The sequence below is a fragment of the Muscardinus avellanarius genome, assembly GCF_963383645.1.
Source record: "Muscardinus avellanarius genome assembly, chromosome: 11".
Lineage (NCBI taxonomy): Eukaryota > Metazoa > Chordata > Mammalia > Rodentia > Gliridae > Muscardinus > Muscardinus avellanarius.
Window position 1 is genome coordinate 7,994,473 of NC_137797.1, and position 25,985 is coordinate 8,020,457.

Sequence of the window (25,985 nt, forward strand, 5' to 3'; positions counted from 1 at the left end):
GCATTTTCTGGCCAAATTCTTTATCTTTAGCCCTCATTACAAGTGATTCCTTGGATACCACACACATATATAATATTATATAGAGCGATATATTTAATACCTGTGTATATATGCATCACGGGGCGACATATATACACACTAAAAACAAGGCTGGTGATGGACAGACTGCAACACCACAGATCAGGAGGACGACACACCACTGACATTCACAGCCACCCCCACTGGGTGTGCCCCCTCCCCTCCAGCCGGCCACCAGCACCCAAACTGCAGTGCTGGCCAGGAGGCAGGGTGGGCGGGGCGGGGCGGAGAAAGGGCACGGGCCTGATTATCAGGGGAAGGTGGGCAGGCGGCGTGAGGAACAGGGTCCTCCATGGCCCCAGATGCCCGACATTACATCATCATACACTATCAGTCCTTGCTAGAGGAGAAATATGGGGCACTCCATTCTCTCCATCTCTCTCCCAGCCTTAGCCCCTGGTTCCTTCTGGAGGTGTCCCACTCCTTGTGCCAATGGTGTGGAGGACTCTGGGATGTCTGGGGAGGGTGGGTCTGCCCATGGGGTGAAATGAGTCAGGGTGCACACAGGCACCTAGAGGACAGGAGAGGACTTGGTGGGGGGACAGGGGCTGGAGGTCAGCTGGGATCCCAGGCAGCTGGCAGGGCTGGAGACGGAGGGGCTGGGACAGAGGGGCATATGGGTATGTCTGGGTCCCCAGAAAAGAGGGGCCGTGTCCCATGACAGAGCAGCCCATGGGGCCCGGGATCAAATCCCCCTCTTCTCCGCACACCCCTAGCCCCCTCGCCTTGCCTGGCATGGAACCTGAGCTCACGGCCCTCAGCCCTGAGTGGTGAGGGGATGTAACCTCTGTGGTGACCATCCTCAAGCGGAACTGGCCCTGTGTGGGGTGCTCACATGGCCAGCCATCCTCTAAGTGGCTCTTCTTCAGTCCCAGGAGGCACTGCGTGGGGTCTTGTCCACCCACAGATTCACCGGCCCCAACTGCCTGAGGTACCCAGGGATCCCAGCTGATACCTGGCCTTGAATCTTGTGACCACTGCTTTCCCCAGCCTGCCTTGTGCTGGGAGACAGAGGCCCTGGACAGATCACTCCTCCCCCTGGGCCTCAGTTTCCCCTTTTGCAAAATGGGGCTCAGGTTGGCTCAGCACTGGAGGCCAAGGGTGTACCATCGATGCTAACAGCCTGTGATGGAACGGGCTGCAGCCCAGCTCCTCCCTGTCCTCCCACAGAGCGAGCCTGCCCAGGGCATGAGAGCCGTTCCCAGCTCCATCCAGGGGCTGCATTTAAAGCTATGGGCGCCTCCTGCCCTCTGTGGTGTCCTGATCTGTCCCCAGGAGGAGGGGGCGAAGGGGAAGAGGGAGAAGGACCCTCCTGCTGCAGATCCAAGTGGGGACCCCAGGCTCCCCAGCCCTGAGCTTTGGGCCCCCTTTAGGAGCAGACAGAAGTTAAAGCTATAGGCTGAAGCAGGAGGGGTCAGCCAGGCCCCCTCAACCAGGAGAGCGTAAGTGGGGAGGGTGTGCCCAAGTTTCAGCAGGTTGAGGGCCTCGGAGCCCTGGGTATGCACACCTGGGGTGGTAGGTGGGGAGGATGGACGGGGCCCTGATGAGGGTGGCCCCCACCCCTGCTGGCCTGCCCTGGCCCTTCCACCAGGTCCTCTTCCCCACCCCACCCCCGGCCCAGGACTTTGCCCATGGCCAAGACCTGACCCTACTCTCCAGTGGCGGTGGCGGTGGCGGTGGCGGTGGCAGTGGCAGTGGCAGTGGTGGTGGTGGCGGCAGCAGTGGTAGCAGCTGCAGCAGCAGGGGCTTCTGGGGTGGCACCAGCAGTATCCCCGTCATCTTGCAGCAGGAAGTTGTATTTGCCGAAGTCGTCGTCCCGCGGGCACAGAAGCATGTCCTTGCGGGCCTTGGCCAGCTTCTGCTTCAGCACCTCGCGCCGGTCCAGCCACTCACTGAGCTCCTCCTGTCCGTGGGCGCAGCGGCACTTGTCCCCGTCGGGGCAGGCCTTGCCCTTCTGGAGCCTGTGGGCAGCGGGAGGCTCACTGCCCAGGCCACTGGACCTCCCCAAGACAAGCCCCTGCTGGGCAGCCTCGGGCACTCAGGCAGCACCCAGATGCGGGCCCTGTGGGATCTGACCCAGGGCTGCAAGGCAGGGGAGTAGGCAGGCCTCGGCCCACCCTTGGCCTGCCCTCCCCACAAGCATCCAGGCCCTGTGGCCACCTCGAGCTGGCCTGGCGCCCGTGTCCTCAGGCCCACCTGCGTCCCGCTGGCCCTCCAGCCCCATGCACCTGTCGCAGAGCCGGAACTCGCCCATGGGAAAGCGGAAGGCCCAGCCGCTGGCGTCGCTGTCGGAGGTGAAGACCTTCTCCTTGTGCTTCTCCGACTGGATGTGCTGCTGCCACTGCTTCCTGCTGTTGCTGTTCTTGCCGCAGAGCCAGCAGTGGTAGCCCATCTGGGGGCACAGCGTGTGGGTGCCAGTTCCCGCGGCCCCACACCCTCCCGGCCAGGCCCACGGGCAGGGCTTACCATGATGTCGGCGTAGTCCGTGGGCATCTGGATCTGCTTCTCTCCTTCCCGCGAGCTGATGGGGGTCCCCTCTCCAGGCTTGCCTGGGTTGTGTTTCTTCAGCCACATGTCATAGGTTTGCTGCATGTCCAGGACTGGACGGGGACAGAGCACCTGGTGAGGGGCTTCTCCGCCATGCTGCCCATGACCACGGGAGACCCAGAGCTTGGAGGGCAGCCCGGCGCAGAGGGAGGCGGCGCGGGCGCTCCAGGTGAAAGGGGCGCGGGCCACTCACTCTTGTTCTCCTTCATGAACGTCCACATGTCCCTCTCCTCGGGGCTGTGTGCGAAGGAGCAGTTCCCCACGTACTGGCACTTGCGGCCGTTCTGCGCGTGGATGCAGAGCTGCGGGGGACCCAGGGTCAGCCTGCGGGAGCCCCTCCCGCCCCACCGCCGGCCCACACTCACATCGTATTGCTGTGGGAAGTTCCGAATGGACGGCAGCGGCCTCACCGACACCCATTTCCTCTTGGCCTTGGACATCACCAGCAGGACCCGCCGCTCTTTGGTCCAGCTACAGGACAGAGAGGGAGCTGGCTGGGGAGAGCCGGGGGCGGCCTGGGAACGCGTGGCTGCTGGGTCTCGGCCGCTGTCCCCGAGGGCCGGCGCCACTCACCAGTGCCGGGCCTTGGCGCTGCAGTATTTGAGCTCCTTGTCAGGCTCCACCACCTGCCCGTTCCTCCAGCACTGGCCACACACAAACTTCATCTGCAGGTCAAAAGTGCTGGGCGCATGCGTCCTGGGGGCGCCCTGCAGGGCAAGCGGGAGGGAGGGAGGGGGTGAAGCCCAAGGCTGGGCCGCCCAGAACCTTGGAATGGGTGCTCCACTCCCCGGTCCTGCCCACAGGCGGGACCTCCAGCGGAGGCCCACAGCCTCGCGTGACCAGGCTGGGGGTCCTGAGCACAGGCCCTGTCTGCCTTCTCGGCCGCCCCTCCCTGCTTCCTTCCTGCTGCCTCCCTGTCACAGCTGTTCGGGTCACTGGAGTACCTCACTCTGACAGACTCATCAGTTATGAGGGGAGGCTGGGCCTAGAGGGAGCAGGAATCAAAAGGTGGGGAGGGTGGGGTCCGCCTCGTGCAGCTGGACAGACGCCTGGGCAGCAGGGACTCTAGGCCCTCCCCCAGAGCAACGCCCGGCTAGTCTAAAGCCTTATCCCGCTGCTCCTCACTATCCTCTGCCCCATCCCTTTTTATTTTTTATTTTTTTGGTGGTACTGGGGGTGGACCCCAGAGGCTTTCTACCTCCGGGCTATACTCCCAGACCCATTTTATATTTTTTATTTGGAAACAGGGTCTCACTAAGTTGCTGAGAGCCTCACTAAGTAGCTGAGGCTGGCTTTGAACCTACGCGATCCTCCTGTCTCAGCCTCCCAAGTGTGGGGATTACAAGCGTGCGCCACCATGCCCGGCTCTAGTTTTATTTTTTAATTTTAACCATTTAACCCCACACAATTTTTTAATTTTCTATTTTATTAATTTATTTATCTATTTATTTATTTGTGGGTCTGGGGATGGAACCCAGGGGCATTCGACCTCCGAGCTACACCCCCAGCCCTATTTTTTATTCTTTATTTTGAAACAGGGTCTCACTGAGTTGCAGAGGGCCTCACTAAGTAGCTGAGGCTGTCAGTGAACTGCGCTCCTCCTGTCTCAGCCCCCCAAATACTGGGATTATAAGCCTGTGCCACCACGCCCAGCATTTTTTATCTTTATTTATTTATTTTGGTAGTGAGGATTGAAACCAGGGGCATTCTACCTCTGAACACACCCCCGGCTATATTTTATTTTTTAATTTGGAAATAGGGTTTTGCTAAATTGCTGGCAGCCTCACTAAATTGCTAAGGCTGGCTTCAAACCTGCAATTCTCCTGTCTCAGCCTCCCAATTACTGGGATTAGTCTTTGTGTGTGTGTGTGTGTGTGTGTGTGTGTGTGTGTGTGTGTGTGCGTGCGTGTTGTACTTGGGGTGGAACCCAGGGAGGTTTTCTACCTCTGGGCTAAACTCCCAGACCTATTTTATACTTTATTTGGAAAGAGGGTCTCACTAAATTGCTGAGAGCCTCACTAAGTAGCTGAGGCTGGCTTCGAACCTGTGTGATTCTCCCATCTCAGTCTCCCAAGTGCTGGGATTACAAGCGTGCGCCACCACGCCCGGCTTACAGTCTTGTTTTTTGTTTTAGCTTCGAAACAGGGTCTCGCTAAGTTTCTGAGGGCCTTGCTAAGTTACTCACGCTGGCAGTAAACCTGCGATTCTCATGTCTCAGCCTAAGTACTGGGACTACAAGTATGTGCTACCACACCTGGCTTAAGTATCTTTATTTATAAGACATATGCAGGGAAATGTTTAGGGGACATCATATTTGCAATTTGCTTTCAAATGGTTCAGAAAAACAGAAAACACACAGAGGACATACACACACAGGACAAAGGCCCCCAACCCCTGCCATGCACAGAGGACAAAGACAGACATGGAAAGCAAAGCAAGCGTGGACGTGGTAAGACGCTAACTTCTGGGGAACCCAGAAGAGTATGCATGTGAATTCTTCACTCGACTCATGACTTTCCAGCTGGTGTGAAACCGTGTCCCAGTAAAGGAACAGGGACGGCCTGCGGGCCTGACCCCGCCCTCTGTGCCGCGGCCTTACCAAGCTGCTGCCCGCCTTCCCTGTGTGGGCTTCCATCTGCTGCCAGTATTTCTTGGATTCCTGAACGATGTCTTCATGGGTCATGCCTGGGGAGGGCGGGGACAGACACAGGCATACCTGAGGGGCTTGGGGAGCAGTGAGGCAGGGCACCTGGGTGGCAGGACATCAGGGCCCAAGGGGAGAAGCCGCCCCAGACAGGCCAGCCAGGGAACAACCCGGATGCAGACAGTCCACCTGTCTTCCCTGGGCCTGTTTGTTGATCTGCAACTCCCCTGCTGGTGTCCTGCTGGGCCCTGCTCAAGACGGATCCCCTGACTCCACAGTGGGGGCTCAGGCCTGCCCCTGTTTAGAACCTCTGGCATACTACTTGTTGGGGATTATTTGATACTAGTAATTGAACCCAGGATGTTCTAACTCCGAGCTATACTCCCAGCCTTGTCTTTTTTTCTTTTTTTTCAGTACTAGGGGTTGAACCCAGGGGGAATATATCTTCAAGCTACACCCTCAGCCCTATTTTTCATTCTTTATTTTGAAACCATGTCTCACTAAGTTGTGGAGGGCCTCACTAAGTAGCTGAGGCTGGCTGCGAACCTGAGATCCTTCTTGTCTCAGCTTCCCAGGTACCAGGATTACAAGCATGCGCCACCACGCCCAGCACCCCAGCCCTGCCTGTAGGTCTGTCTATCGTGCTCAGGATGCACCGGCTCCCGTGCCTGCCCTGGCAGCTGCCCTGCGCGGTCAGCGCCCCTCACCTGAGTACTGCTGCAGCAGCCAGACCTTGAGCTCGATGAAGCTGTGTGCGAAGTGGCAGCTGTCCTCCCGCAGGCAGCCGTAGCGCACCTCATGGCGGCACACGTCGAATTGGAAGTGCTCCTGGAACTGGCGGATCTTGGAGTACTTGAGGGAGGTGGAGCGGACGATGTGCACCAGGCACCTGGGCAGAAGGGAAGGCGCCATGCGGACTGCAGCCCCAGCTCCCTCCACCTCTCAGCTGGGGCCACCTGCCCAGCGCCCGACAAGCCCGAAGGCAGAGACTTCCCTGTGACACCTCCTGGACCCCAGAATATGGGTGAGACAGCAGGTAGAGGGGTCCTGCCCCTGGGCAGTCCTAGGTGAGAGTCCCAGCTTGGCTTTTTTATTTGCGGTGCTGGGGATGGAACCCAGGGGCATTCTACCTACCACCTACACCCATAGCCCTGTTTTTTATTCTTTTTTTTTTTTTTTTTTTGAAACAGGGTAGGGCTGAGTTGCAAAGGGCTCACTAAGTATCTGAGGCTGTCTGTGAACCGTGATCCTCCATTCTCTGCCTTCCAAATGCTGGGATTATAAGCATGTGTCACCATACCCAGCCTAATTTTTATTCTTTATTTGAAACAGGGCCTCACTGAGTTGTAAAGGCCTCACTAAGTAGCTGAGGTTGTCCGCGAACCATGATCCTCCTGTCTCAGCCTCCCAAATGCTGGGATTACAAGCGTGTGTGTCACCACGCCCAGCTTCCAGCTTGGCTTTACCATTGCCTCCTCAGCCTTCAATCTAGAGCTGCCCCCGTGAGGGAGCCAGACCCAACTTGGGATCCTCCTGCCTCAGCCCCCTAATCTCTAGGATTACAGGCAAGTCCTGCCACGCCTGGCTCTGGGTGAGGAATCTTTTTTTTTGTGGTACTGGGGATTGAATCCAAGGGTATTCTACCTCTGAGCTACACCCCCAGCCCTATTTTTCATTCTTTATTTTGAAACAGGGTCTCACTAAGTTGTGGAAGGCCTCTCTAAGTATCTGAGGCTGGCCACGAACCTGTGATCCTCTTGTCCTAGCCTTCCAAGTACTGGGATTACAAGCGTGTGCCACCATGCCCGGCTTGGGCCAGTAATCTTAATGACCCTCACTGCAACCCTAGACCTAGGCCTGACTCGGCCTAGCTCCATCATCCTGCTGGGAGAGCCCAAAGGCAAGCGTGAGGAATGCGGGCGGCGGTGGCAGACCCGGCCCAGCACCTCTGTTCCATCTGATGCTGACATGACAGTGGGGGTGCCAAGCCGGAGTCAGAGCCGAGGCCTCTGCTGCCTGCCAGCTACGCTGCTCCCAAGGCTCGGCTTTCTCTTCTGCTGAGATCATCAAATACCAATGGCAGTGCATGGAGTGCAGTAAGTGCTCAATGCATGTGGCTCCCGTCCCTTCCAGGGCCCTTGGCCTCAGCTTCCCCAGCCATCTGAGTTGCCCCAGGGCACTGGCCCGCCCCAGCGCCCAGCCCAGGGGCAGGACGCACTCACTTGTTGTTGTAGAAACTGTGCTTGGCAGCGAGGTTGGAGCAGACACATGGAGAGTCCTTGGTGCCTTTGCTGATGATCCGAGGCTTACTGTCAAAGCAGATCTGCCAGGGAGGGGTGGGCTGGAGCCGCGCAAGGCCACGTGGGGAGGGGTGGGCTGGGGCCCCAAGACCATCTGGAGAAGGATGGCTGGTCCCCGTAAGACCTGCCTGAGGTCTGGGGAGGGAGCTAACTTGCAGATAACCTGGGCCTTCGTTCCTTCCTTTCCTGCCTCCCTTGTTCTGATCCTGCCATTCCAAATGCCTGGGCGGGGGCTTATTCCACATCTCTGAGCCTCTGTTTACTCAACTGTATCCCGGGGATAACCACACCTGCTTTGTCCCACAGGTTCACAGTGAGGATCAAAAATATATATACATAGATACATGAAAAGGAACTGCAGGTGCTCTGTGAATCACGTTCTGCTGCCTGGTTGGTTCCCAGGCCAGCTGCTGAGGGAGCTGGTGCAGTCCAGCTCCTCTACGGGTCAGGGGAGGGGCTGGCTGCATGGCTGATTCACGCCAGTGAGATGGAGGTGATGGTGCCTCTGCCCTTAACAAGCCGGGGAGGTGGCGCCAAGCGGGGTCCTCTGTGACTGCTGGGATGGGAGCCGAGTGAGGGGTCCAAGACTTAGACACCTGGGAGAGCCCCCCGGGGGGCCCAGCCAGGACACAGGCAGGACGTACAGCGGGCACTGAAGCTGGCCTGGCTGGGCTGGACGGCGGGTGGAGGAGGCATGAGGAGCAAGGCTGACAGTGGCCGCTGCCTCTGGGAGGTGGCCTGGGCTCCGGCCTCGCAGCTCAGCTCTGCTCTGGACTAGTGACCTGGCCTTCAGGCAGTACCTTCCCTCCCGAACCCCAGCATCACCATGCACAGATGGGGACAGGATCTGCGGCGAGCATAGCTATGAGGGTGGAGAGAGGAGCCTGTGCGTGATTGACCAGCAGGGATGGGCAGGTGGGAGGGCTACGATTTCTTTCTGGCCTCAGTTTCAGTCTTTGCAAAATGAGGGGGCCGCATAGGCTTCTGGCTCTAACAAGACAGGATCCTCAGGGTTTGACTTTTTTTTTATTTTTGGTGCTGGGGATTGAACTCAGGGGTATTCTAACTCCAAGCTACAGTCCCAACCCTTTTAATTTTTTTTTTTTTTTAATTTTGAAATAGAGTTTTGCTAAATTGCTCAGGCTGGCCTCAAACCTATTATCCTCCTGTCTCAGTCTCCCAAGTACTGGGATTGCAGGCATGTGCCACCATGCCCAGGTTAACTTTTTGACTTTTTAACTTAATTTTGTGGTCAGGTCTCCCATGATCACAGGTTCCAGGACTGATCCCAACAACGGCCGGTGCCAGGAAGCAAGCCCATCCCTGGACATGCCTTGGACTGTGGGGTGGGCAGGGTAGGCGGTACCTCACAGAGGAAGGTGAAGATGCCCTGGTGCTCCTTGAGGAGCTTGGCAATGGTGAGGCTGCCGCGCTTGACACCCCCCAGCGGGTCGAAGAGCAGGTCGCGGTTAAGGGTGCCCTTCCGCTCCTCGGTCCACACGTCGATCTCCTCCTGATGGTAGGCGAAGGTGCAGTTATCCCCGTACTTACAGTCCTGCTTGTTAATCATGTCTGCAAAGAGGCAACAGGACACACGTTCTGCCAGGCGGGGACGGCAGCCTGCAGTGCCCCCGTGACCCCGCTGGGCCGGCTGGGCTCAGATCTCAGACATGGTGCGTCGGTGCCCGCTGCCCTCCTCACAAAGATACCATACGCTGTGCTTGGCACCTGGAAATGGGACAGTGTGGGACCTGTCCGCGGGTGTGGGTGGAGGCAGGTGTGGGGTGGCCCTCAGGGAAGGGCTCCCAAGACGCCTAGGCTCAAAGGGCACAGCATGTGCTGTGGGTGGGAGGTTCAGCATGTTTGGGGGTGCTTAGGGCAGAGCAGGGAGGTAGATATGGGTGCCAGCGGGCCCGGTACAATTTAGTCCTCACCACACTGGGCACAGGCAGGGCTACTAGAAGGAGAGGGAGCTGGCCCAGGAGGCCCGGGCTGGGCCAGGGGACAAAGGCCAAGCCGACTCAGAAGCCTAGAGAGAGAAGCCAGGCGTGGTGGCACGTGCTGTAATCTCAGTACGTGGGAGGCTGAGACAGGACAAGCACAGGTTCACGGCCCGCCTCATCTATGAGTGAGGCCCTCTGCAACTTAGTGGGACCCTGTTTCAAAGTACAAAAAAATAAAAATAGGGCTGGTGATGTAGCCTGAAAGTAGAACGCCCCTGGGTTCCACCCGAGTACCACAGGGAAAAAGAAAGAAAAGAGAGCCTAGAGAGAGCACGGCAGCTGGTCCGAGGGCTGCACCCCACGGAGGCTGGGCCAGGTTGCTTGGCTGGGGACAGAAGAAAGAAAACAAAGTGCGTACACACGTCCACCCACACTGACCTCGCTGCTGGTGCAGCGCTCACAATGACTATAACATGGTCACTGACACCATCCCTTTCTGTTTTTTTTTTTTTTTTGCGGGTCTGGGGGTGGAACCTAGGGGCATTGACCTCCAAGCAACACCCCAGCCCTATTTGTATTCTTTATTATGAGACAGGGTCTCACTGAGTTGCGGAGGGCCTCACTAAGTAGCTGAGGCTGTCTGGGAACCGCGATCCTCCGGTTTCCGCCTTCTGAATGCTGGGATGACCAGCGTGCCCACCGCGCCGGCTCCAGTCCCTTTCTAGATGCTTTCTGTGGACCCTCTCCATCCCCCATAGCCTTTGAGGACCCTGCTCTCCACGGACCCCTCACACTCGAGGGTGCCAGCCACTGCTAGGCTCTGGCTCCATGGGACATCTCTGACAGATGTTTTTCTGACATGGACCGTGTCCCCGGGGACCCCAGGGGCTGGCCGTGAGGCCCACAGCTCAGAGCAGCGCCCACCGTGAGGAGCCTGCCCCGACCCTGCGCAGCTCACTCACCTTTACACAGGTAGTAGGAGCCCACGAAGCTGGTCTTGGTGGGCCGGGGACGGATACGCTTCCAGGCCTGGTCCTCGGCGCTGCGCAGCCGGCCGAGGAGGACGTCCCGTTTACACTTGTGCTCCAGGCCGTCGCGGTAGGTATAGTCGCCCGCCCTGGGGCCTGCGGGCAGGATGGGCAGGATGGTGCTCCAGGAAGAACTGGAAGACCTGCCTGTCCTTGCCCGAGCTCCGTGCTCCCACGCACCTCCCTGCCAGTGCTCCCTGGAGACGGCCGCGGTGGAGGCCCACCTCACCGTGCAGCTCCGTGTTCCCCTAGAACGGTTCTGCGTCCCTTCCTGCCCTGCAGGGCTCTTTCTGGCTCCCTCTCACTTGCTAAGGTGCTCCTGAGATCCCTGGCTCCTCTGGGGGGCCATAGCCTCAGGAGTGCCGTTACCTGTCTTGGGGTAGCACAGCTGGCAGGCCTGCTTGAATTCATGGGTGGCAGCCAAAGGGTTCTTGATGAGCAAGGCGGTATTAGGCATGGAGGGCTCCGGCTGTAACAGGAGGAGGTTGGCCATCTTGGGCCCCAGAGGGAGGGTCTCAGGACCTCCTTCCTCAGTCCCCCTGCCTTCACACTGTGGCCAAGAGCCCAGAACACGGCCCCAGCCCCAGCTGAGGGTGCGGAGAATGCGGCGACACTGTTACTGGCCCAGAATCTTTCCTTGAGTGAGTGGTCAGTGTGAAAGCCAAGAGAGAGCAGTGGGCCGAGGAAGCCCCTGAACACGCCTGCCCACCGTGGCGCGTGGAAGGGCCCGTGACTCCCGGGGCCCACAGCAGGCATCTTAGGTCACCACGCGGGCTATCTGTTGCTGTCAAACGCTTTTTTTCTTTTTGCAGATCTAGAATGCTCAGGGGCATTCTACCTCTGAGCTATACTCCCAGATCTATTTTTTATTCTTTATTTTTTAACAGGGTCTTACTAAGCTGTTGAGGGCCTAAGTAGCTGAGGCTGACTGTGAACCTGCGATCCTCCAGTCTCTGCCTCCCAAATGCTGGGATTACAAAGGTGGGCTACCATGCCTGGTTTTTTTTTTTTTTTTCTTTTTTGAGCTACACCCCTTAGTCTTTAGTTTTTATTTGGAAACAGGGTCTCATTAAGTAGCTGAGGCCTTGAACCTGCGATCTTCCTGTCTCCGGGATTACATGCGTGGGATTACAAGCGTGGATCACTACACCTGGCCCTATTTTATTTTTTATTTTTTTATTATTTTATTTATTTATTTATTTATTTTTTTGGTGGTACTGGGGTTCCTGGAAGCCCTTCTACCTCCGGGCTACACTCCCAGACCTATTTTTTTATACTTTTTTTTTTTTTTTTGGGAAACAGGGTCTCATAAGCCAGCGCGCGGCTGGCTTCGAACCTGCGCGATCCTCCTGTCTCTGCCTCCCAAGCGCGGGGATTACAAGCGTGCGCCACCACGCCCGGCTTTATTTTTTATTTGGAAACAGTCTCTCTCTAATTGCTGAGGCTGGCCTTGAACCTGCACTTCCCTACACCACACCCAGCTCTACGGAAACCTCTCAGGTCCTGACCCTGACTGTCTTCTTCCAGTAGGCAGGGCAGGAGCCCTCTCCGCTCATGGCAGGTGAGGAAGGGGTATAAGAGACCAGCTGGGGCCTGTCCACTCTGAGGGTGTCCCTTCTTGGGGTCCACAGCAATTCACCCCATGCAGAGGGCTCACCCCCCAGTTTTGGAGCCCCACCCAAGACACTCACCGAGGGGGCTGGCTTCTGAGTACTGCTTGGGGGTCGGTGGTCCTGTGAGTTGGTCTCCTCTGACAAGGAGAGGACACAGGGGTCACCTGCCCTGGCTCGGGAGGGCATGAGGGGCCTTCCTAGGCCCCCCTACCCGGTGCATTTCTGACCCCACCCTCCCCTAATCACCCTGGTCCCTGGACTCTGCCCCACCCCTCTATCCACACAGCCCCAGCCGAGGGCCAAGAGGCCGCAGCCTGGGCGCCCATCCCCGCTTAGGCTCACAGCACCTGAGACCACAAGGCCCCAGGCCTCACCCACTCCTGGCTGTGCCCAGGGGCTTCTCCTCCAAGACCCAGCCCAGCCAACACTTCCTGCAGGAAGCTTCCCTGGCCCTCTGCTCTTGCTGCCCACGACCCGCTCAGTGGGAGAACCCTGGGCTGTGTGACCTCAAAAATCAGTCCCCCCAAGGCCCAGTTGGGTCAGTTTTCTCTCTGGGTCCCTGGCACCCGCCCAACGTGGTTCTGAGGGAGCCCTTGGCCTCGCACCCTGGTCCTGTGAACCTCAGTCTTGGAGTATGGGGTTCTGGGGGACTGGGCAGAGAGCACCAGACCAGGGCACTGAAGTCCTAAAGAACCCTAAACAGTTACGGTTCGTGTGTGTGTGTGTGTGTGTGTGTGTTTGAACCCAGGGGTGCTCTGCCTTTGGGTGTTACACCCCAAAGCCCTATTTTATTTTGAAATGGTCTCTCTAAGTTGCTGAGGGTCTCAGCTAAGCAGCTGAAGCTGGCCTCAGACCTATGATCCTCCTGTCTCAGCCTCCCAAGCATTGGGATGACATGCGTGCACCACTGCGTCCAGCCTCTACTGCTTGATCTTGAAGACACCCAGCCCGAGGGTCAGCTCCTCAGGTGCTGAGCAGCAGAGACAGAGGGGCCACCAAGGGGGAGAGGCCTGTGTTTGGCGATTCAGACCCGTGATCTCTCTCACTACTGAGACCACAGATGTGCCGGCCCTTTGTAAACTGCCAAGGGAGCAGAGAGAAGGTGCCCAGGGCTCACCCAGGAAGGAGTCGGGTTTGTCCAGGGAGCCTCGGGCCGACCCGAAGCTGTCCAGGGCATCCAGTCGGGTCTCTGAGTACGGCAGCAGGTCCAGGGGGTCCAGCGTGGGGCCTGGGGGGTCGAGGGCATCCAGCACAGAGGCAGCCAGCTTCTTGGAGGGGTCCATGACGAGGCCGAAGGAGGCAGGGGGCAGTGGGCTGGAGACGGGGATGGAGCCGCCCACCACGGGTGGCAGCAGTGGGGTCCCGCCAGGGAACACTGGTATCAGCTGGGGCAACTCACTAGGCACACTGCTGCCGGGCAGGCCACCCTGGACCAGAGACTGCGAGGTGGGGACAGAGGGAGGGGTCAGGGGAGAATGTGACCGCCCAGCTCTGGACAGAATCGGCCACTCTAGGAAGCGGGCGAGCTAAGCGGGCGGCTCTTAGCTCGGCTCCAGCCTGCCCCTGAGGTGGAGCCAGAGGTTCACGGCCCTTTGTGGGTGCAGTGTGCAGCTTGGTTTCTACCCCGCCGAGTCCCTCCTCCGGTGGGGCCTTCTCTCCACCCCTTGGGGATGATGGGTCCCGAGTAGGAGACAGCCGGGAGCAGGAGGGCGGCGGCGCAGCTCACCAGTGAGTCCAGGAGGCTGTCCAGCTCCGGACCAAAGACATCGCCGTCAGAGAAGTCATCCAAGCTCTCAGTGCCGGGCAGGGCCCTGCTGCTGCTGTCCAGGGGGGCCAGCAGGTCCAGAACATGGGGGAACAGGGGCATCGTAGGGGTAGAGGGGAGCAGGGCCGGGGAGCCTCGCAGGTCCACGTAGCAGTCTGTGGAGGGGTGGACTCAGCAGCTGAGGGTGCTGCCTGGCAGGAGTGGAGGAGTCCCAGGTCTGGGGTGCTCCTCCAACACCCCCTAGCTCCTGCCAGGGACCGGCCTCCCCAGTGCCTCCTCCCAGCAGCAGAGCCCTGGTGCCCCTCAACGGCCTCAGCTGGTACCGAACAGTGCCCTCTCCAGGGGACCTTGGAAGGTGTAACCGTCCCTGGGAGACAATGATGGAGGGGGAGAAGGAGGGCTTTGGAGCATGGGTCCCGGAGGGGGCAGGCTGGATGAGGTGCGGGGACCAGCTGGAAGGGTGATCTCCTGCCCAGAGCGGGGTCTCTCCTCACCATACTACTTCCCCCTGCCTCTGGGAGTCCCCTGTCTGGGAGCCCCCAAGAGCGCCATCTACAGGGCTGGGACAGGGAGGGCCTGACTCCTCTGACTGCTCAGGGACCTTGGGGGTCAGGGGCTGAGCCCTCCCTGCCAGCCTGTCCTCTTGACCAGGGACATTACCTGTCTCAATATCATCTATGGACCCCAATCCATTGGAAGTTCCCTGTGGAAAGATACGAGGATACTGGTCAGACTGGGGACCGCCGCATGATCAGCCTTGGGGTCTGGCAGGGCCCCAGCAGACATGGGTTAGGAGGTGGGGTGCAGGACCTGGGAGCCTCACAGGTGTGCCACGTGGGAGGGAGCAGTAGCCCAGGGGAAGGGACCTAACCTTTGAGCCTTGGTTTCCCCACCTGTCAAAGAGCAGGGTCCACACTGCGGGGAGGATGGCGCGGATTCACTGAGCTTCACTTGCAACATGGATGAGGCGTGGCTCGGAGGCCAAAGTGTCCGCTGGCCCCGGGGATAGCCGGGCCCCGCAGGAGTCAGAATGGGGAGCCACCCAAGGTGCATCCCTCTGCCACTGCGGCCCTGCTGGAGGGAGCTGGGCCTGGCAGAGCCCCTCACCCTCTGGGTCTGTTTTCTTTCTCTTTCTCTCTCTCTTTGCAGTACTAGAGGTTGAATCCAAGGGTGTTCTACCTCTGAGCTACACCCCCAGTTCTTTTTGTTTTTATGTTTATTGTGTGTGTGTGTGTGTGTGTGTGTGTGTGTGTGTGTGTGTATGGATGGTGCTGAAGATTGAACCCGGGGCCGTTCTACCTCCAAACCATACTCCCAGTCCTATTTTATTTATTTATTTATTTATTTATTTATTTATTTATTGCAGTACTGGGGATGAAACCCAGGGGAATTCTACCTCTGACCTACATCCCAGCCCTATTTATTTATTTACTTATTTATTTATTTATTTTTGGTGGTACTGGGGTTCCTGGAAACCCTTCTACCTCTGGGCTACACTCCCAGACCTATATTTTTATATTTTTATTTGGAAACAGGGTCTCTTAAGCCAGCGAGGCTGGCTTCGAACCTGCCCAATCCTCCTGTCTCCACCTCCCAAGCACAGGGATTACAAGCATGCGCCACCACGCCCAGCCCCAGCCCTAGTTTTTATTCTTTATTTTGAGACAGGGTCTCACTGAGTTGCAGAGGGCCTCACTAAGTAGCTGAGGCTGGCTTTGACCTGTGTGATCTTCCTGTTAAATCGCAGCCTCTTAAATGCTGCGATTACAAGCGTGCACCACCATGCCCGGCTTTTTATTTTTGTTTTGAAACAAGTTCTCACTGGGTTGATGAAAGTCCCACTACTTGCTGAGGTTGTCCTCGAACCTGTGATCCTCCTGTCTCAGCCTCCCAAGTACTAGGATTAAAGGTGTACACTACCACCTTGCCTGACTTCATCATTGGTATCATTATTATTATTATTATTATTATTATTAGAAACAGGGTCTTGCTAAATTGCTGATGCTGGCCTGGGATGTGCGGTCCCTCTGTTCTGGCCTCCAAAGTACTGGGATTACGGGCATGAACCACCATGCCTGTCTCTGCTCTGATGTTCTTATTTGTTAGATGAGGATACAGAGCCACCCACCTGCTGGGAGTTATGGTGTCAATCTAACTTGATGTCTGTAAAACACTCAGAACAGTGCTTGGCACACAGGAAGTACTTTCTAAGTGCCTGTGAGATGCATAACACACATTTTTAGCAGGCGCTCTCAGGAGGCCGGCTCAGCTTCCACACTCACACCCCATGGACTCCCTCTGCTCTGTTTCAATCTAAACGGTGCAGACAAGTCACTCTCTTCCCTGGGTCATTCATGGACCAGTTGAAGCGTTGCTTCCCTGGCGAGGCCCTAGGTGTTCCCACGGAGGGCCGGGGAAGCCCAGACCCTCACCATCAGACACCCTCTCCCAGGGGCAGCAGCAGCAATATCTGCAACAAGTCACCGGCGTCCTGCCTCTTAGCGGCCCCAGCCAGCGCTTCCTACCCACTGCTGTTTAGCCTGGGCCCAGGCACCCTGCGAAGTGTCCCACAGCACAGTGGAGGTGCCGCCCGGCCCGCCCTGCCCCTGCCCCAGCTCCAGCAGAGCACTCAGCAGACAAGTGTGCCTCAGTCACCCAGGCTGTGTGCTGAGCACAGATAAGCTGTGTAAACCAAAGCCGTCAGCCTGGAATGGAGAGCTACTTTTCTCAAGGTAAGTGTATGGAAAAAAAAAAAATTTTTTTTTTCCTGGTGGTGCTGAGGACTACGCCCCCAGCCCTATTTTTAAATTCAGAAACAGGGTCTTGCTAAGTTGCTGAGATCCTCAATAAACTGCCGAGACTGTCCTCAAACCTGTGATTCTCCTTTCTCTGCCTCCCAGGTACTAGGATTATAGGCTTGTGCCACCACACTCGGCGTCTGTAGAATACTTGAAGGGGAGAAAGGGGCGGCAGATAAATACCTCTAGGGACAGCTCAGTCTCAGCTTGGTGCTGCCCGTGGCTCCCCAGCCCCTGCAGGACAAGGTCACCTCCCCTCCATCTTGCCCTCCCTGACTCCAGGCTGGTCGCGTCCTGCACTTTCCCGTGGGATCCCACACTCCCTTGGCGACAGAGGGTTCCAGGGCCCAGCTCTCCAGCAGTGCAGGGCTGGGGCCTTTTGCACATGGCTCACAGTAACCCTACCACTTAAGAGGAGGGAGCTGAGGCCCTGAGGGGTGAAATGCAGCCTCAGATGAGGGGCGCACTCAGCGTCTGAACCCAGGCTCTGCGCTCTCAGGGCTGGGGCTCATCCCTCCCTCTCCTGACCCTGTCCCTCCTCTCTAGGTGTCTGAGTCCCTCTCCACAGCTTGGTCTCCACTCTCTCAGTGGTGACTCTTGCAGAGCCTGAGCAAAGCAGGAATGTCTTTTTTTTTTCTTTTCTTTTTTGCAGTACTGGTGATGGAACCCAGCTGCATTCTACCTTCGAACTACACTCCCAACCCCATTTTTTATTCTTTATTTTGAAACAGGGTCTCACTAAGTTGCGGAGGGCCTCACTAAGCAGCTAACACTGGCCGTGAATGCTGGGATTACAATCATGCACCACCACACCCTACTCTATTCATTTTAATTAATTAATTTATTTATTTATTTTAGCGATGCTGGGGATGGAACCCATGGGGCATTCGACCTCTGATCTACACCCCCAGCCCTATTTTTTAATTCTTTATTTTATTCTGTTACTGGGGATGGGACCCAGGGGCTTTCTACCTCCAAGCTACAGCCCCATCCCTATTTTTTATTTTGAAACAGGGCCTCACTGAATTGCAAAAGGCCTCACTAAGTAGCTGAGGATGTCCACAAATCACAATCCTCCTGTCTCAGCCTCCCAAATGTTGGGATTACAAGTGTGTGCCACCACACCCAGCTTTTATTCTTTATTTGAAAAAGGGTCTCACTAAATTGCAGAGGGCCTCACTAAGTAGCTGAGGCTGGCTACGAACCTGCAATCACGTGTCTCGCAAGTACTGAGATTACAAGCATGCACCACCAGGCCTGGCTTCTGCCTGTGTTCTGAATCCTGAGAACGTGCTGTGGACAGAGCCGGCTGCCTTGCTCCTAGGGGCGCGTGTGGAGTAAGCAACAGACTGGAGGAATGAATGAGACTCCCACAATGGAGAAGCCTGCAGGGACCCCAGCAGCCAACACACACATCTACGAACGATCCTCAGGGTTCCGGGCTCTGCAAGGATGCCACCCGGCCCTCAAGAGTCCTCAGGTCGCTGAGTGTCTGTCTGTCTGTCTGTGTCGCACTGAGACACAGCTGGCTGGTCTCCATGGTGGGATCCCCTGTGCTCGGCTTCTCAGGGGCTCTATAGCTATGGCCAGCCTGACTTCTGTGACTGTGGCCCCCACAGGACTGCAGGGCAAGTGAAAGGCCAGGGCGTAGAGGGGCTGCAGGCCCAGTGTGGCGCCAGCCTGGTCCCCTGCCCTCGCACTGCCTGAGCCCACCCATCCCCCAAAGAGTGAACGCAAGGCTCTCAGAGCATGAGCCAGGACAGTTTAGTGAGGAGGGGACTTGGGGCCCCAGCCCCATCCTACCTGATCTGCCACGCCAACTGCAGTACCATTACTGAGCAGAGAAAAGGTTTCCAATTCCTGCCAGGGTTTGGAGAGAGGTGGGAAGAGATCAGATTCTGGAAAGATGTTCACGTCCTGCCAGTTACGGCAACAGCGAGGCCCCGCCCAGCACGACCGCCAGCACCCGGCCGGGGTCTGTGGCGCTGTCGCTGCTCCCTGGCCCCCGTGACCACCTGCCCTGTCCGCCTGGGTCAGACTCCACTCTTTTTCCACTGTCAACCTGGGAGGAGAACCTCCCCATGCACGGTCCTACTGTGCGTCAGGCACCGTGCTAACTGCCATCACAGTAAGCTCTGGTTTATTCCTTCCGGGAGCCCGCTGAGGTGGGCACCACCGCCCCGTCCTCCAGAGGCGGAAGTGAGCAGGGAGAGGCGAGCGGGCTTGCCCCAGGTCTGGCAGAGGATCCAGAGCCCTCCACTCTGCCATGTGCAGCTTCCTGGCACATGGTAGGTGCCAAGTGGATACTGGGCACTTCAAAAACACACCACGAGGGTGGTCTGAGGACACAGGCTGAAGGACAGCAGCGTGGACTCGGCCGCGCAGGGCAGGGCCACAGGAGCATTCTAAGCTGGGGTCTAAGGTGAGCAGGAAGCGCTCACCATTCTTTCCCTCCCACAAGTCCTGGTTCTCGTTCAGGGCTCTCAGCCACGCAGGAGGGAGGATCTCTAGCTGTCACTCACTCTGTCCCTGCCCGCACCTGGCCACCTCGCCCGCCTTCCCCATGATGCCCTGTCCCTCCCTTCATTCCTCCTCCTTCCCCCGGCACGGGGCCCAGCCCACCTACCTGGGGCCTCTTATATGCCTTCCGTACTCGCAGCCCGAGCTTCTGAGCCAGCTCCTGACCCAGCTGAGTGACACTTTCGTCCTGGAGAAGACAAGACACAGGACAGCAGTGTGAGGCTGCCTGGGCCGGAGCTGTCCTGGACACTTGTGCTGCACTGTCCGGCGAGCCACAGGACCCGTCCACAGACAAGACGCGGCTCGAGGGGTGACGCTGGCTAAGTCACACACAGCTAGAGGGGTGGGGTTGCGGCCACAAATTCATGCCTTGGTTTTTCCTTTTATTTGGGGGAGGACAGGGCATAATTTTCTTTCTTTCTTTCTTTCTTGCTTTCTTTCTTTCTTTCTTTCTTTCTTTCTTTCTTGTGGTACTGGGGATGGAACCCAGAGGCATTCTACCTCCCAGGTACACCCCCAGTCATATTTTTTATTCTTTATTTTGGAAAACGGTCTCTCACTGAGTTGCAGAGGGCCTCACTAAGTAGCTGAGGCTGGCCGCGAACCCGGATCCTCCTGTCTCAGCCTCCGAATGCTGAGATTCCAAGCATGTGCCACCACGCCTGGCTGCAGGGCGTAATTTTATTTATGTCTTTGTCCTTGCAACAGGATCTTCCTGTGTTGCCCAGGCTGGTCTGGAATCCCTGAGCTCAAATATTCCTCCTGCCTGGTCTCCTGAGCAGCTGGGGCTACAGGTGTGCGCCAGCAGGCCCAACAGCTGGTTTGGTTTTTGTTTGTTTGTTTGTGCTACTGAAGATTAAACCCAGGGGCATTCTACCTCTGAACTACATCCCTAACCCTATTTGTTATTCTTTATTTTGAAACAGGGTCTAAGTTGTGGAGGGCCTAAGTATCCAAGGCTGGCTGTAAACCCGGATCCTCTTGTCTCAGCCTCCCAAGTACTAAGATTACGAGCGTGGGCCACCATACCCGGCTCCTTTCTCTTCTTGTTTCTCTCTCTTTCTTTCTTTCTTTCTTTCTTTCTCTCTTTCTTTCTTTATTGGTGGCTGGCTTCGAACCTGCATGATCCTCCCGTCTCCGCCTCCCAAGCGCGGGGATTCCAAGTGTGTGCCCCCAGCCCGGCTTCTTTTTATTTTTATGTAAGTGGGATGATATCATACCAGCTGTTCTGCAACTTGTTTCTATCACCAAGTAATGTCTTAGAATCCTTAGAACCTTAGAATCAGATGCCGGGCGTGGTGGCGCAGATAATCCCAGTACTTGAGAGGCTGACACAGGAGGATCGCAGTGTGAGGACGGCTTCAGCAGGTAGTGGGACTCAGCAACTCAGTGAGGCCTGTTTCAAAATAAAAAACTGTCTGATGGTATAGCGTGGCGGTTGAATGCCCACTGCCCACTAGCCACTGTGATCCTGGGGGAGCTCCTTTCCCTCCACCTCTCTGTCTTCACCTTTAAGAGGAGTCATTAGGAGCATCCACCCCACAGCCCACTGGGTCCTCCAGGCAGAGTGGCACTCACGTGTGGCAGGGCCAGGGAGCACCGGCTGCTGCACTCGTACGCCTCCTTGTGGCGGCCCAGCTCGTTGAGGGCGCGCGCCTTGCGGAACAATGCCCGGATGCTCTCGCTGTCCAGAGCCAGCGCCTTCTCGCTGTCCTCCAGCGCCTTCTCGTACAGGCCCTGCAGGAGAGACGCGGACAGCCCACCGGTCAGCACCTGTGCCCTCCCTCCATCCCTGACCCCACCCAGGGCTGCACAGTAGCCTCCCTTCCTGCACAGAAGAGCAGGACCCAGGCCACAGAGCTCCAGGGGAAGACTGATGCCGGCACCTGTGTGCCCAGCGGCAGCAGCAGGGTGCTGCGGGGTGGGCTGCAGGTCGTACAGCAGTGAGCCTGGCCACTCACACACGTCCATTTGCACATCGGCCCTCAGCTCACAGCATCGTGGGCTGAGAATAACAGCGGTGCCTTAGTACTGGAATCCTGGGCAGCTCTGGACACGGGACAGACAACCCCACAGGCGTCTGGAGACCAGAGCCAGAGCCGGCCTGGACAGCACAGGTCTTCCTGGACCTCCAGGGAGCCCGCAGCGGGGCCTCCCACAGGACCTGACCCAGCCAGGCCAGGGTAGGGGTCAGGGGCTGGAGCCCGCAGGGGAGGCAAGCGGAGGAGCAGGGCAGGTCAGACTGCTAGCAATGCCCAGGGTCACCCAGGGATTCTAACCCAGTTTATCTGGGACAGGGTTAGGGCATTAGTACGTGTGTGTGTGTGTGTGTGTTTACTGGGATTGTACTATGCCTCCAGCTCTTTTCCTTTTTTTCCTTTTTTTTTTTTGCAGTGCTGGGATTACAAGGGTGCACCATGATGCAAGCATCCTTTTTGTTTTGACACACAGTCTGGTTATAATGCTGTGAGTCTCTAAGTTGTTGAGGCTGGATTCAAAACTGTGATCCTAGTCGGGTATGATGGCACACGCTTATAATCCCAGCATTTGAGAGGCTGAGACAGGAAGATCACAGTAGGCAGACAGCCTCAGCTACTTAGTGAGGTGCTTTGAAACTCAATGAGACCCTGTTTCAAAATAAAGAACAAAAAATATGGCTGGAGGGTGTAGCCCAGCGGCAGAATGCCCCTGGGTTCCATCCATCCTAAGTACCACACACACACACACACACAAACCCAACAACAACAACAACAAAAAACTGATCCTTCCATCTCAGCCTCTCAAATACTGGAATTACAGATGTGTGCCACCACGCCTGGCTGCATGAGGACCATTTTAAGCCATTTTTATTTATTTTATTTTTAAAATTTATTTATTGAGCCAGGCATGGTGGTGCATGCATGTAATCCCAGTACTTGGGGAGACAGGAAGATTGCAGGTTTGCTGCCAGCCTTAGCTACTCCACAACTTAGTGAGACCCTGTTTAAAAAAATAGTGAATAAAAGCTGGGTGTGGTGGTGCACGCTTGTAATCCCAGCATTTTGGAGGCTGAGACAGGAGGATCCAAGTTTGTGGCCAGCCTCAGCTACTATTCAGTGAGGCCCTTTGCAACTCAGTGAGACCCTGTTTCAAAATAAAAAAATAAAATAAAAAATAGGGCTAGGTATAGTTCAAAGGTAGAATGCCCCCAGGTTCCATCCCCAGTACTGCAAAAAGAAAAATAGGGTTGTGGTTGTAGCTTGGAGGTAAATGTCCCTGGTTCCATCTCCAGTACCATACACGCGCGTGTGCGCACACGCGTGTGTGCACACACACACTATATATATATATATATACACACACACACACACACACACACACACACTACACACACACACACACACACACACATATACACACACATATATATACAGTATGTATTTATTTATTTTCGCGGGACTGGGGATGGAACCCAGGGGGATTCTATCTCCAAACTACACCCCAGCCCTATTTTTTATTCTTTGTTTTGTGTAAGTTGTGGAAGCCTCACTAAGTAGCTGAAGCTGGCTGTGAACCTGCAATCCTCCTGTCTCAGCCTCCCAAGTACTGGGATTACAAACATGCGCTGCCACACCTGGCAGCCATTTTTTTAAATATGCACCCATACATTTTTTTTTTTTTTGCGGTCTAGGGGATGGAACCCAGGGGCATTCTACCTCCAAGCTACACCCCCAGCCCAATTTTTTTATTCCTATTTTGAAAGAAGGTTTCACTAAGTTGCAGAGGGCCTGAGTAGCTCCCTTCCGTGCCAGCCTCCTGAGTAGCTGCGGCTACAGGCTGCCCAGCTTCGTAAGGCTTAGGTGAATCTGTTGCCTTAGGGACACAGTGAGGCTCAGCTGTTGGGAGGGGAGGAGGTGCAGGGCCGGCCCAGGCCTGGCTTGGAGGGCACCTGGGCCAGGGGTAGCGGGCGAGAGCAGGCGAGGCCGGGCTCACCATAGTGAAGTAGCAGGCCGCCCTGTTGACGTGCAGCTTGCACAGCAGCTCCTGGGGCAGGGCCACCTGGTCGGAGGCAGCGTAGTCGGCCACGTTCAGCCCCTCCATGTACTGCACCAGGGCCTGCTTGTAGTCCTTCTCCCGGAACAGGTCATTGCCCTCAGCAAACAGATTCTGCACGAGCTTGAGCAGGAAGGCCTGTGCAGGGCAGGGTGCGCAGGGTGGGGTCAGGGCCGCACCCTCTTCCCTGGACACGCTTGCCCCTCACCTGCACCCATCCCAGCAGCTGCCACTCACCTCATACTCTTCTTGCTTTAGGGGTAACGTTGACCTAGCAGAAAAAGACAGGGAGAAGGGTCTGGAGGAGCCCTGGGGTCCCAGCCTTGCGGAGGCCCCAGGGCTAGAGCCGCAGGCCCTGAGTCAGGCAGGAGTGGGCCCCGCTGACTCAGGCTTGGTCACCTTCTAGGGTGAGGGGACAGCATGCAGGCCACCTGATTCTTTTTTTTTTTTTTTTTTTGGTAGTATTGGAGATTGAACCCAGAACATTCTATCATTGAACTATACCCCAGCCCTATTTTTTTTTTTTAATTTCGAAACAGGGTCCTGCTAAGATTTTTGTGTGTGTATGGTACTGGGGACTCATCTAAGGGCATTCTAACTCCAAGCTATAGCCCCAGCCCTTTTTTAGTTTTTGTTTTTAAATAGGATCTCACTAAATTGCTGAGGCTATGTGATCCTCCTGGCTCGGCCTCTCAAGTAGTGGGATTACAGGTGCGTGCCACCATGTCCAGCTATACCCCATTCCCATGATGGGGGGGGGGTACTGGGGATTGAACCTAGGGGTGATCTACAACTGAGCTACACCCCCAGGCCTTTTTATTTTGAACAGGGCCTCACTACACTGCTGAGAGCCTCGATAAATTACTGAGGCTAGCCTTGAACCTGCAATCCTCCTGTCTCAGCCTCCCAAGTAGTAGGAGCACAGGCGTGTGCCACCACACCTGTCTCAGGCCACCTGATTCTGGGAGAAGGACCTGCGTTTTCCCCAGAGCCCCACAGCCAGGCTCTCCCAGGTACAGATGTTCAGAAAGAGCCGACGGGCACTGGCAGCAGCCTTGGTTCAGTGGCCATCCCTGCCCATGAGTGCTCCAAGTCGCTCCAGGTAACCCGGGTGGGGGAGCAAGGCCAGGTCGAGGAGCCCCCCACGCCTGGAAAAGGCTAGAGGAAGAAAATCAGACTGGGTAAGGCAGGGCCGGGAGTGGGGAGTGGGGGTGTGGGACGTGGTGGGGAAAAGGCGGATACAAGAGCACTGCCAGGAAACGGGGCGATGGGGATGGCCATGCCCTACCCAAACCAGATCCGTGACCTCAAGCCCAGGGGAGGGGAGGAACTGGGAGTCCATCTGCGGACTCCTTCGTCTGGGAACTCTGACCTTCTGTCCATGCCCTAAAACACACCTGCCCCGCCAATGCCAGGTACACACAGAACCTGCCAGCCCCTCGAGGCTAACAACATTTAGGAGGGCTCTGGGCAGCATCTCTTCTACTGGGGCCAAACCACACCGTTCCATGTGGAAGAAAATGGGCACCCCATCAGGCTCTGGGGCTGAGCTGGAAAGAGAGCAGGGTTATTTTCTGGGCCCTAATCTCACAGAGGGACTCTGGGTTCAATCCCCAGTACATTAAAAAAAAAAAAAAAAAAAAAAAAAGATGGGAGCCAGGCATGGTGGTACATACTTGTAATCCCAGTGCATAGGAGGCTGAGACAGGAGGATAGCGGATTTGAACCCAGCCTCAGCCATTTAATGAGACTCAGCAACCTAGGAGACCCTGTTTCAAAACAAAAAGTAAAGTAGGGCTGGGGGTACAGCTCGAAAGTAGAATGCCTCTGGGTTCGATTCCCATACCACACACACACACAAAGACAATGAGTACAGAAGGGTCAGAGCACCAAGCCTGAGAGATGGTAAGCGTTCGGTAAGTGGGGACTATTGGTTTAATAGAAGATACGTACAGGCGAGCAAGAGAGTTAGCAGGGAGTATACATGCAGAAGTGGAGGTGTGGGTAGAGTGACAGACAGACAAGCCCGGAGGACTTGCTCAGGGAGCGCGCCTGTGGCCTGCCAGCCCTGCCCGTGCCGCGTGCTCGCCCATGGGTCATCGCAGAGCGGGCCAGCAAGAGCACGAGCAGAGGCTCTGCCCTGCCCGCCTCCAACTGCGTGCTTACTGAATGAACTGCAGCCCCTTCTCGATGTCCGCCTTCCGTTTCTGCCTCTCCATCAGTCTCTGTGGACGGAGCACAGGCCACCAGTCACCAGCCGAGCCTGGTCACCGCCACACCCGCGCTCACTCCACCCGCCCACCTTGCGGATGGGGCGGGGGTCTTCAGGGTGCGGTCGCAGTGTCTACATGGACCATCTGGATCACACCACGCCACCATGCCTCCCGCCCGGCCCCTCCGGCGCAAGGCAGGGCTGCGTGGAGACTGCTGCCTTTCCTCCACACGCAGCTTGGGCAGCCGGGCCGGGGGAACTGCCTCAAGTTCATGGGGAAGCCATGTTTTGCCATCCTGCGTGGAAGCCTGTGCTACTACCAGGAAAACAGACACACCATGCGAAACGTAGGCCGATGGTTAGGGTGCAAGGCACCTCGTGCCCTGGCCCTGCGCACCCTCCAAGGATTCTCCTGGCTCTCGTCTCAATGGTGCCACGCGGAGGTGGCATTTCCTCTGTGCCCGCCACCAATGGGGAAGCAGAAACTCAGGGTGCCCCAGTCAGG

At 56.7% G+C, this 25,985-nt stretch overlaps 1 protein-coding gene across 1 annotated transcript; it reads right to left on the reverse strand.

Moving 5' to 3' along the window:
- Positions 1-1,726: 1,726 nt before the first annotated feature.
- Positions 1,727-25,490, reverse strand: ZC3H7B (zinc finger CCCH-type containing 7B; the record flags this gene model as incomplete). Its single annotated transcript, XM_080704777.1, has 22 exons — positions 25,435-25,490; positions 23,506-23,539; positions 23,209-23,406; positions 20,815-20,973; positions 19,343-19,423; positions 18,520-18,576; positions 14,579-14,621; positions 13,880-14,073; positions 13,271-13,592; positions 12,232-12,290; positions 10,910-11,009; positions 10,475-10,636; positions 8,936-9,141; positions 7,492-7,592; positions 5,977-6,158; positions 5,225-5,310; positions 3,199-3,332; positions 2,991-3,096; positions 2,819-2,927; positions 2,545-2,678; positions 2,307-2,470; positions 1,727-2,039 (listed from the first exon to the last, which is right to left on the reverse strand). Exons 1-22 carry the CDS (start codon positions 25,485-25,487, stop codon positions 1,727-1,729), a joined length of 2,997 nt encoding a protein of 998 aa, XP_080560903.1. The 5' UTR covers positions 25,488-25,490.
- Between the last annotated feature and the right edge of the window lie 495 nt (positions 25,491-25,985).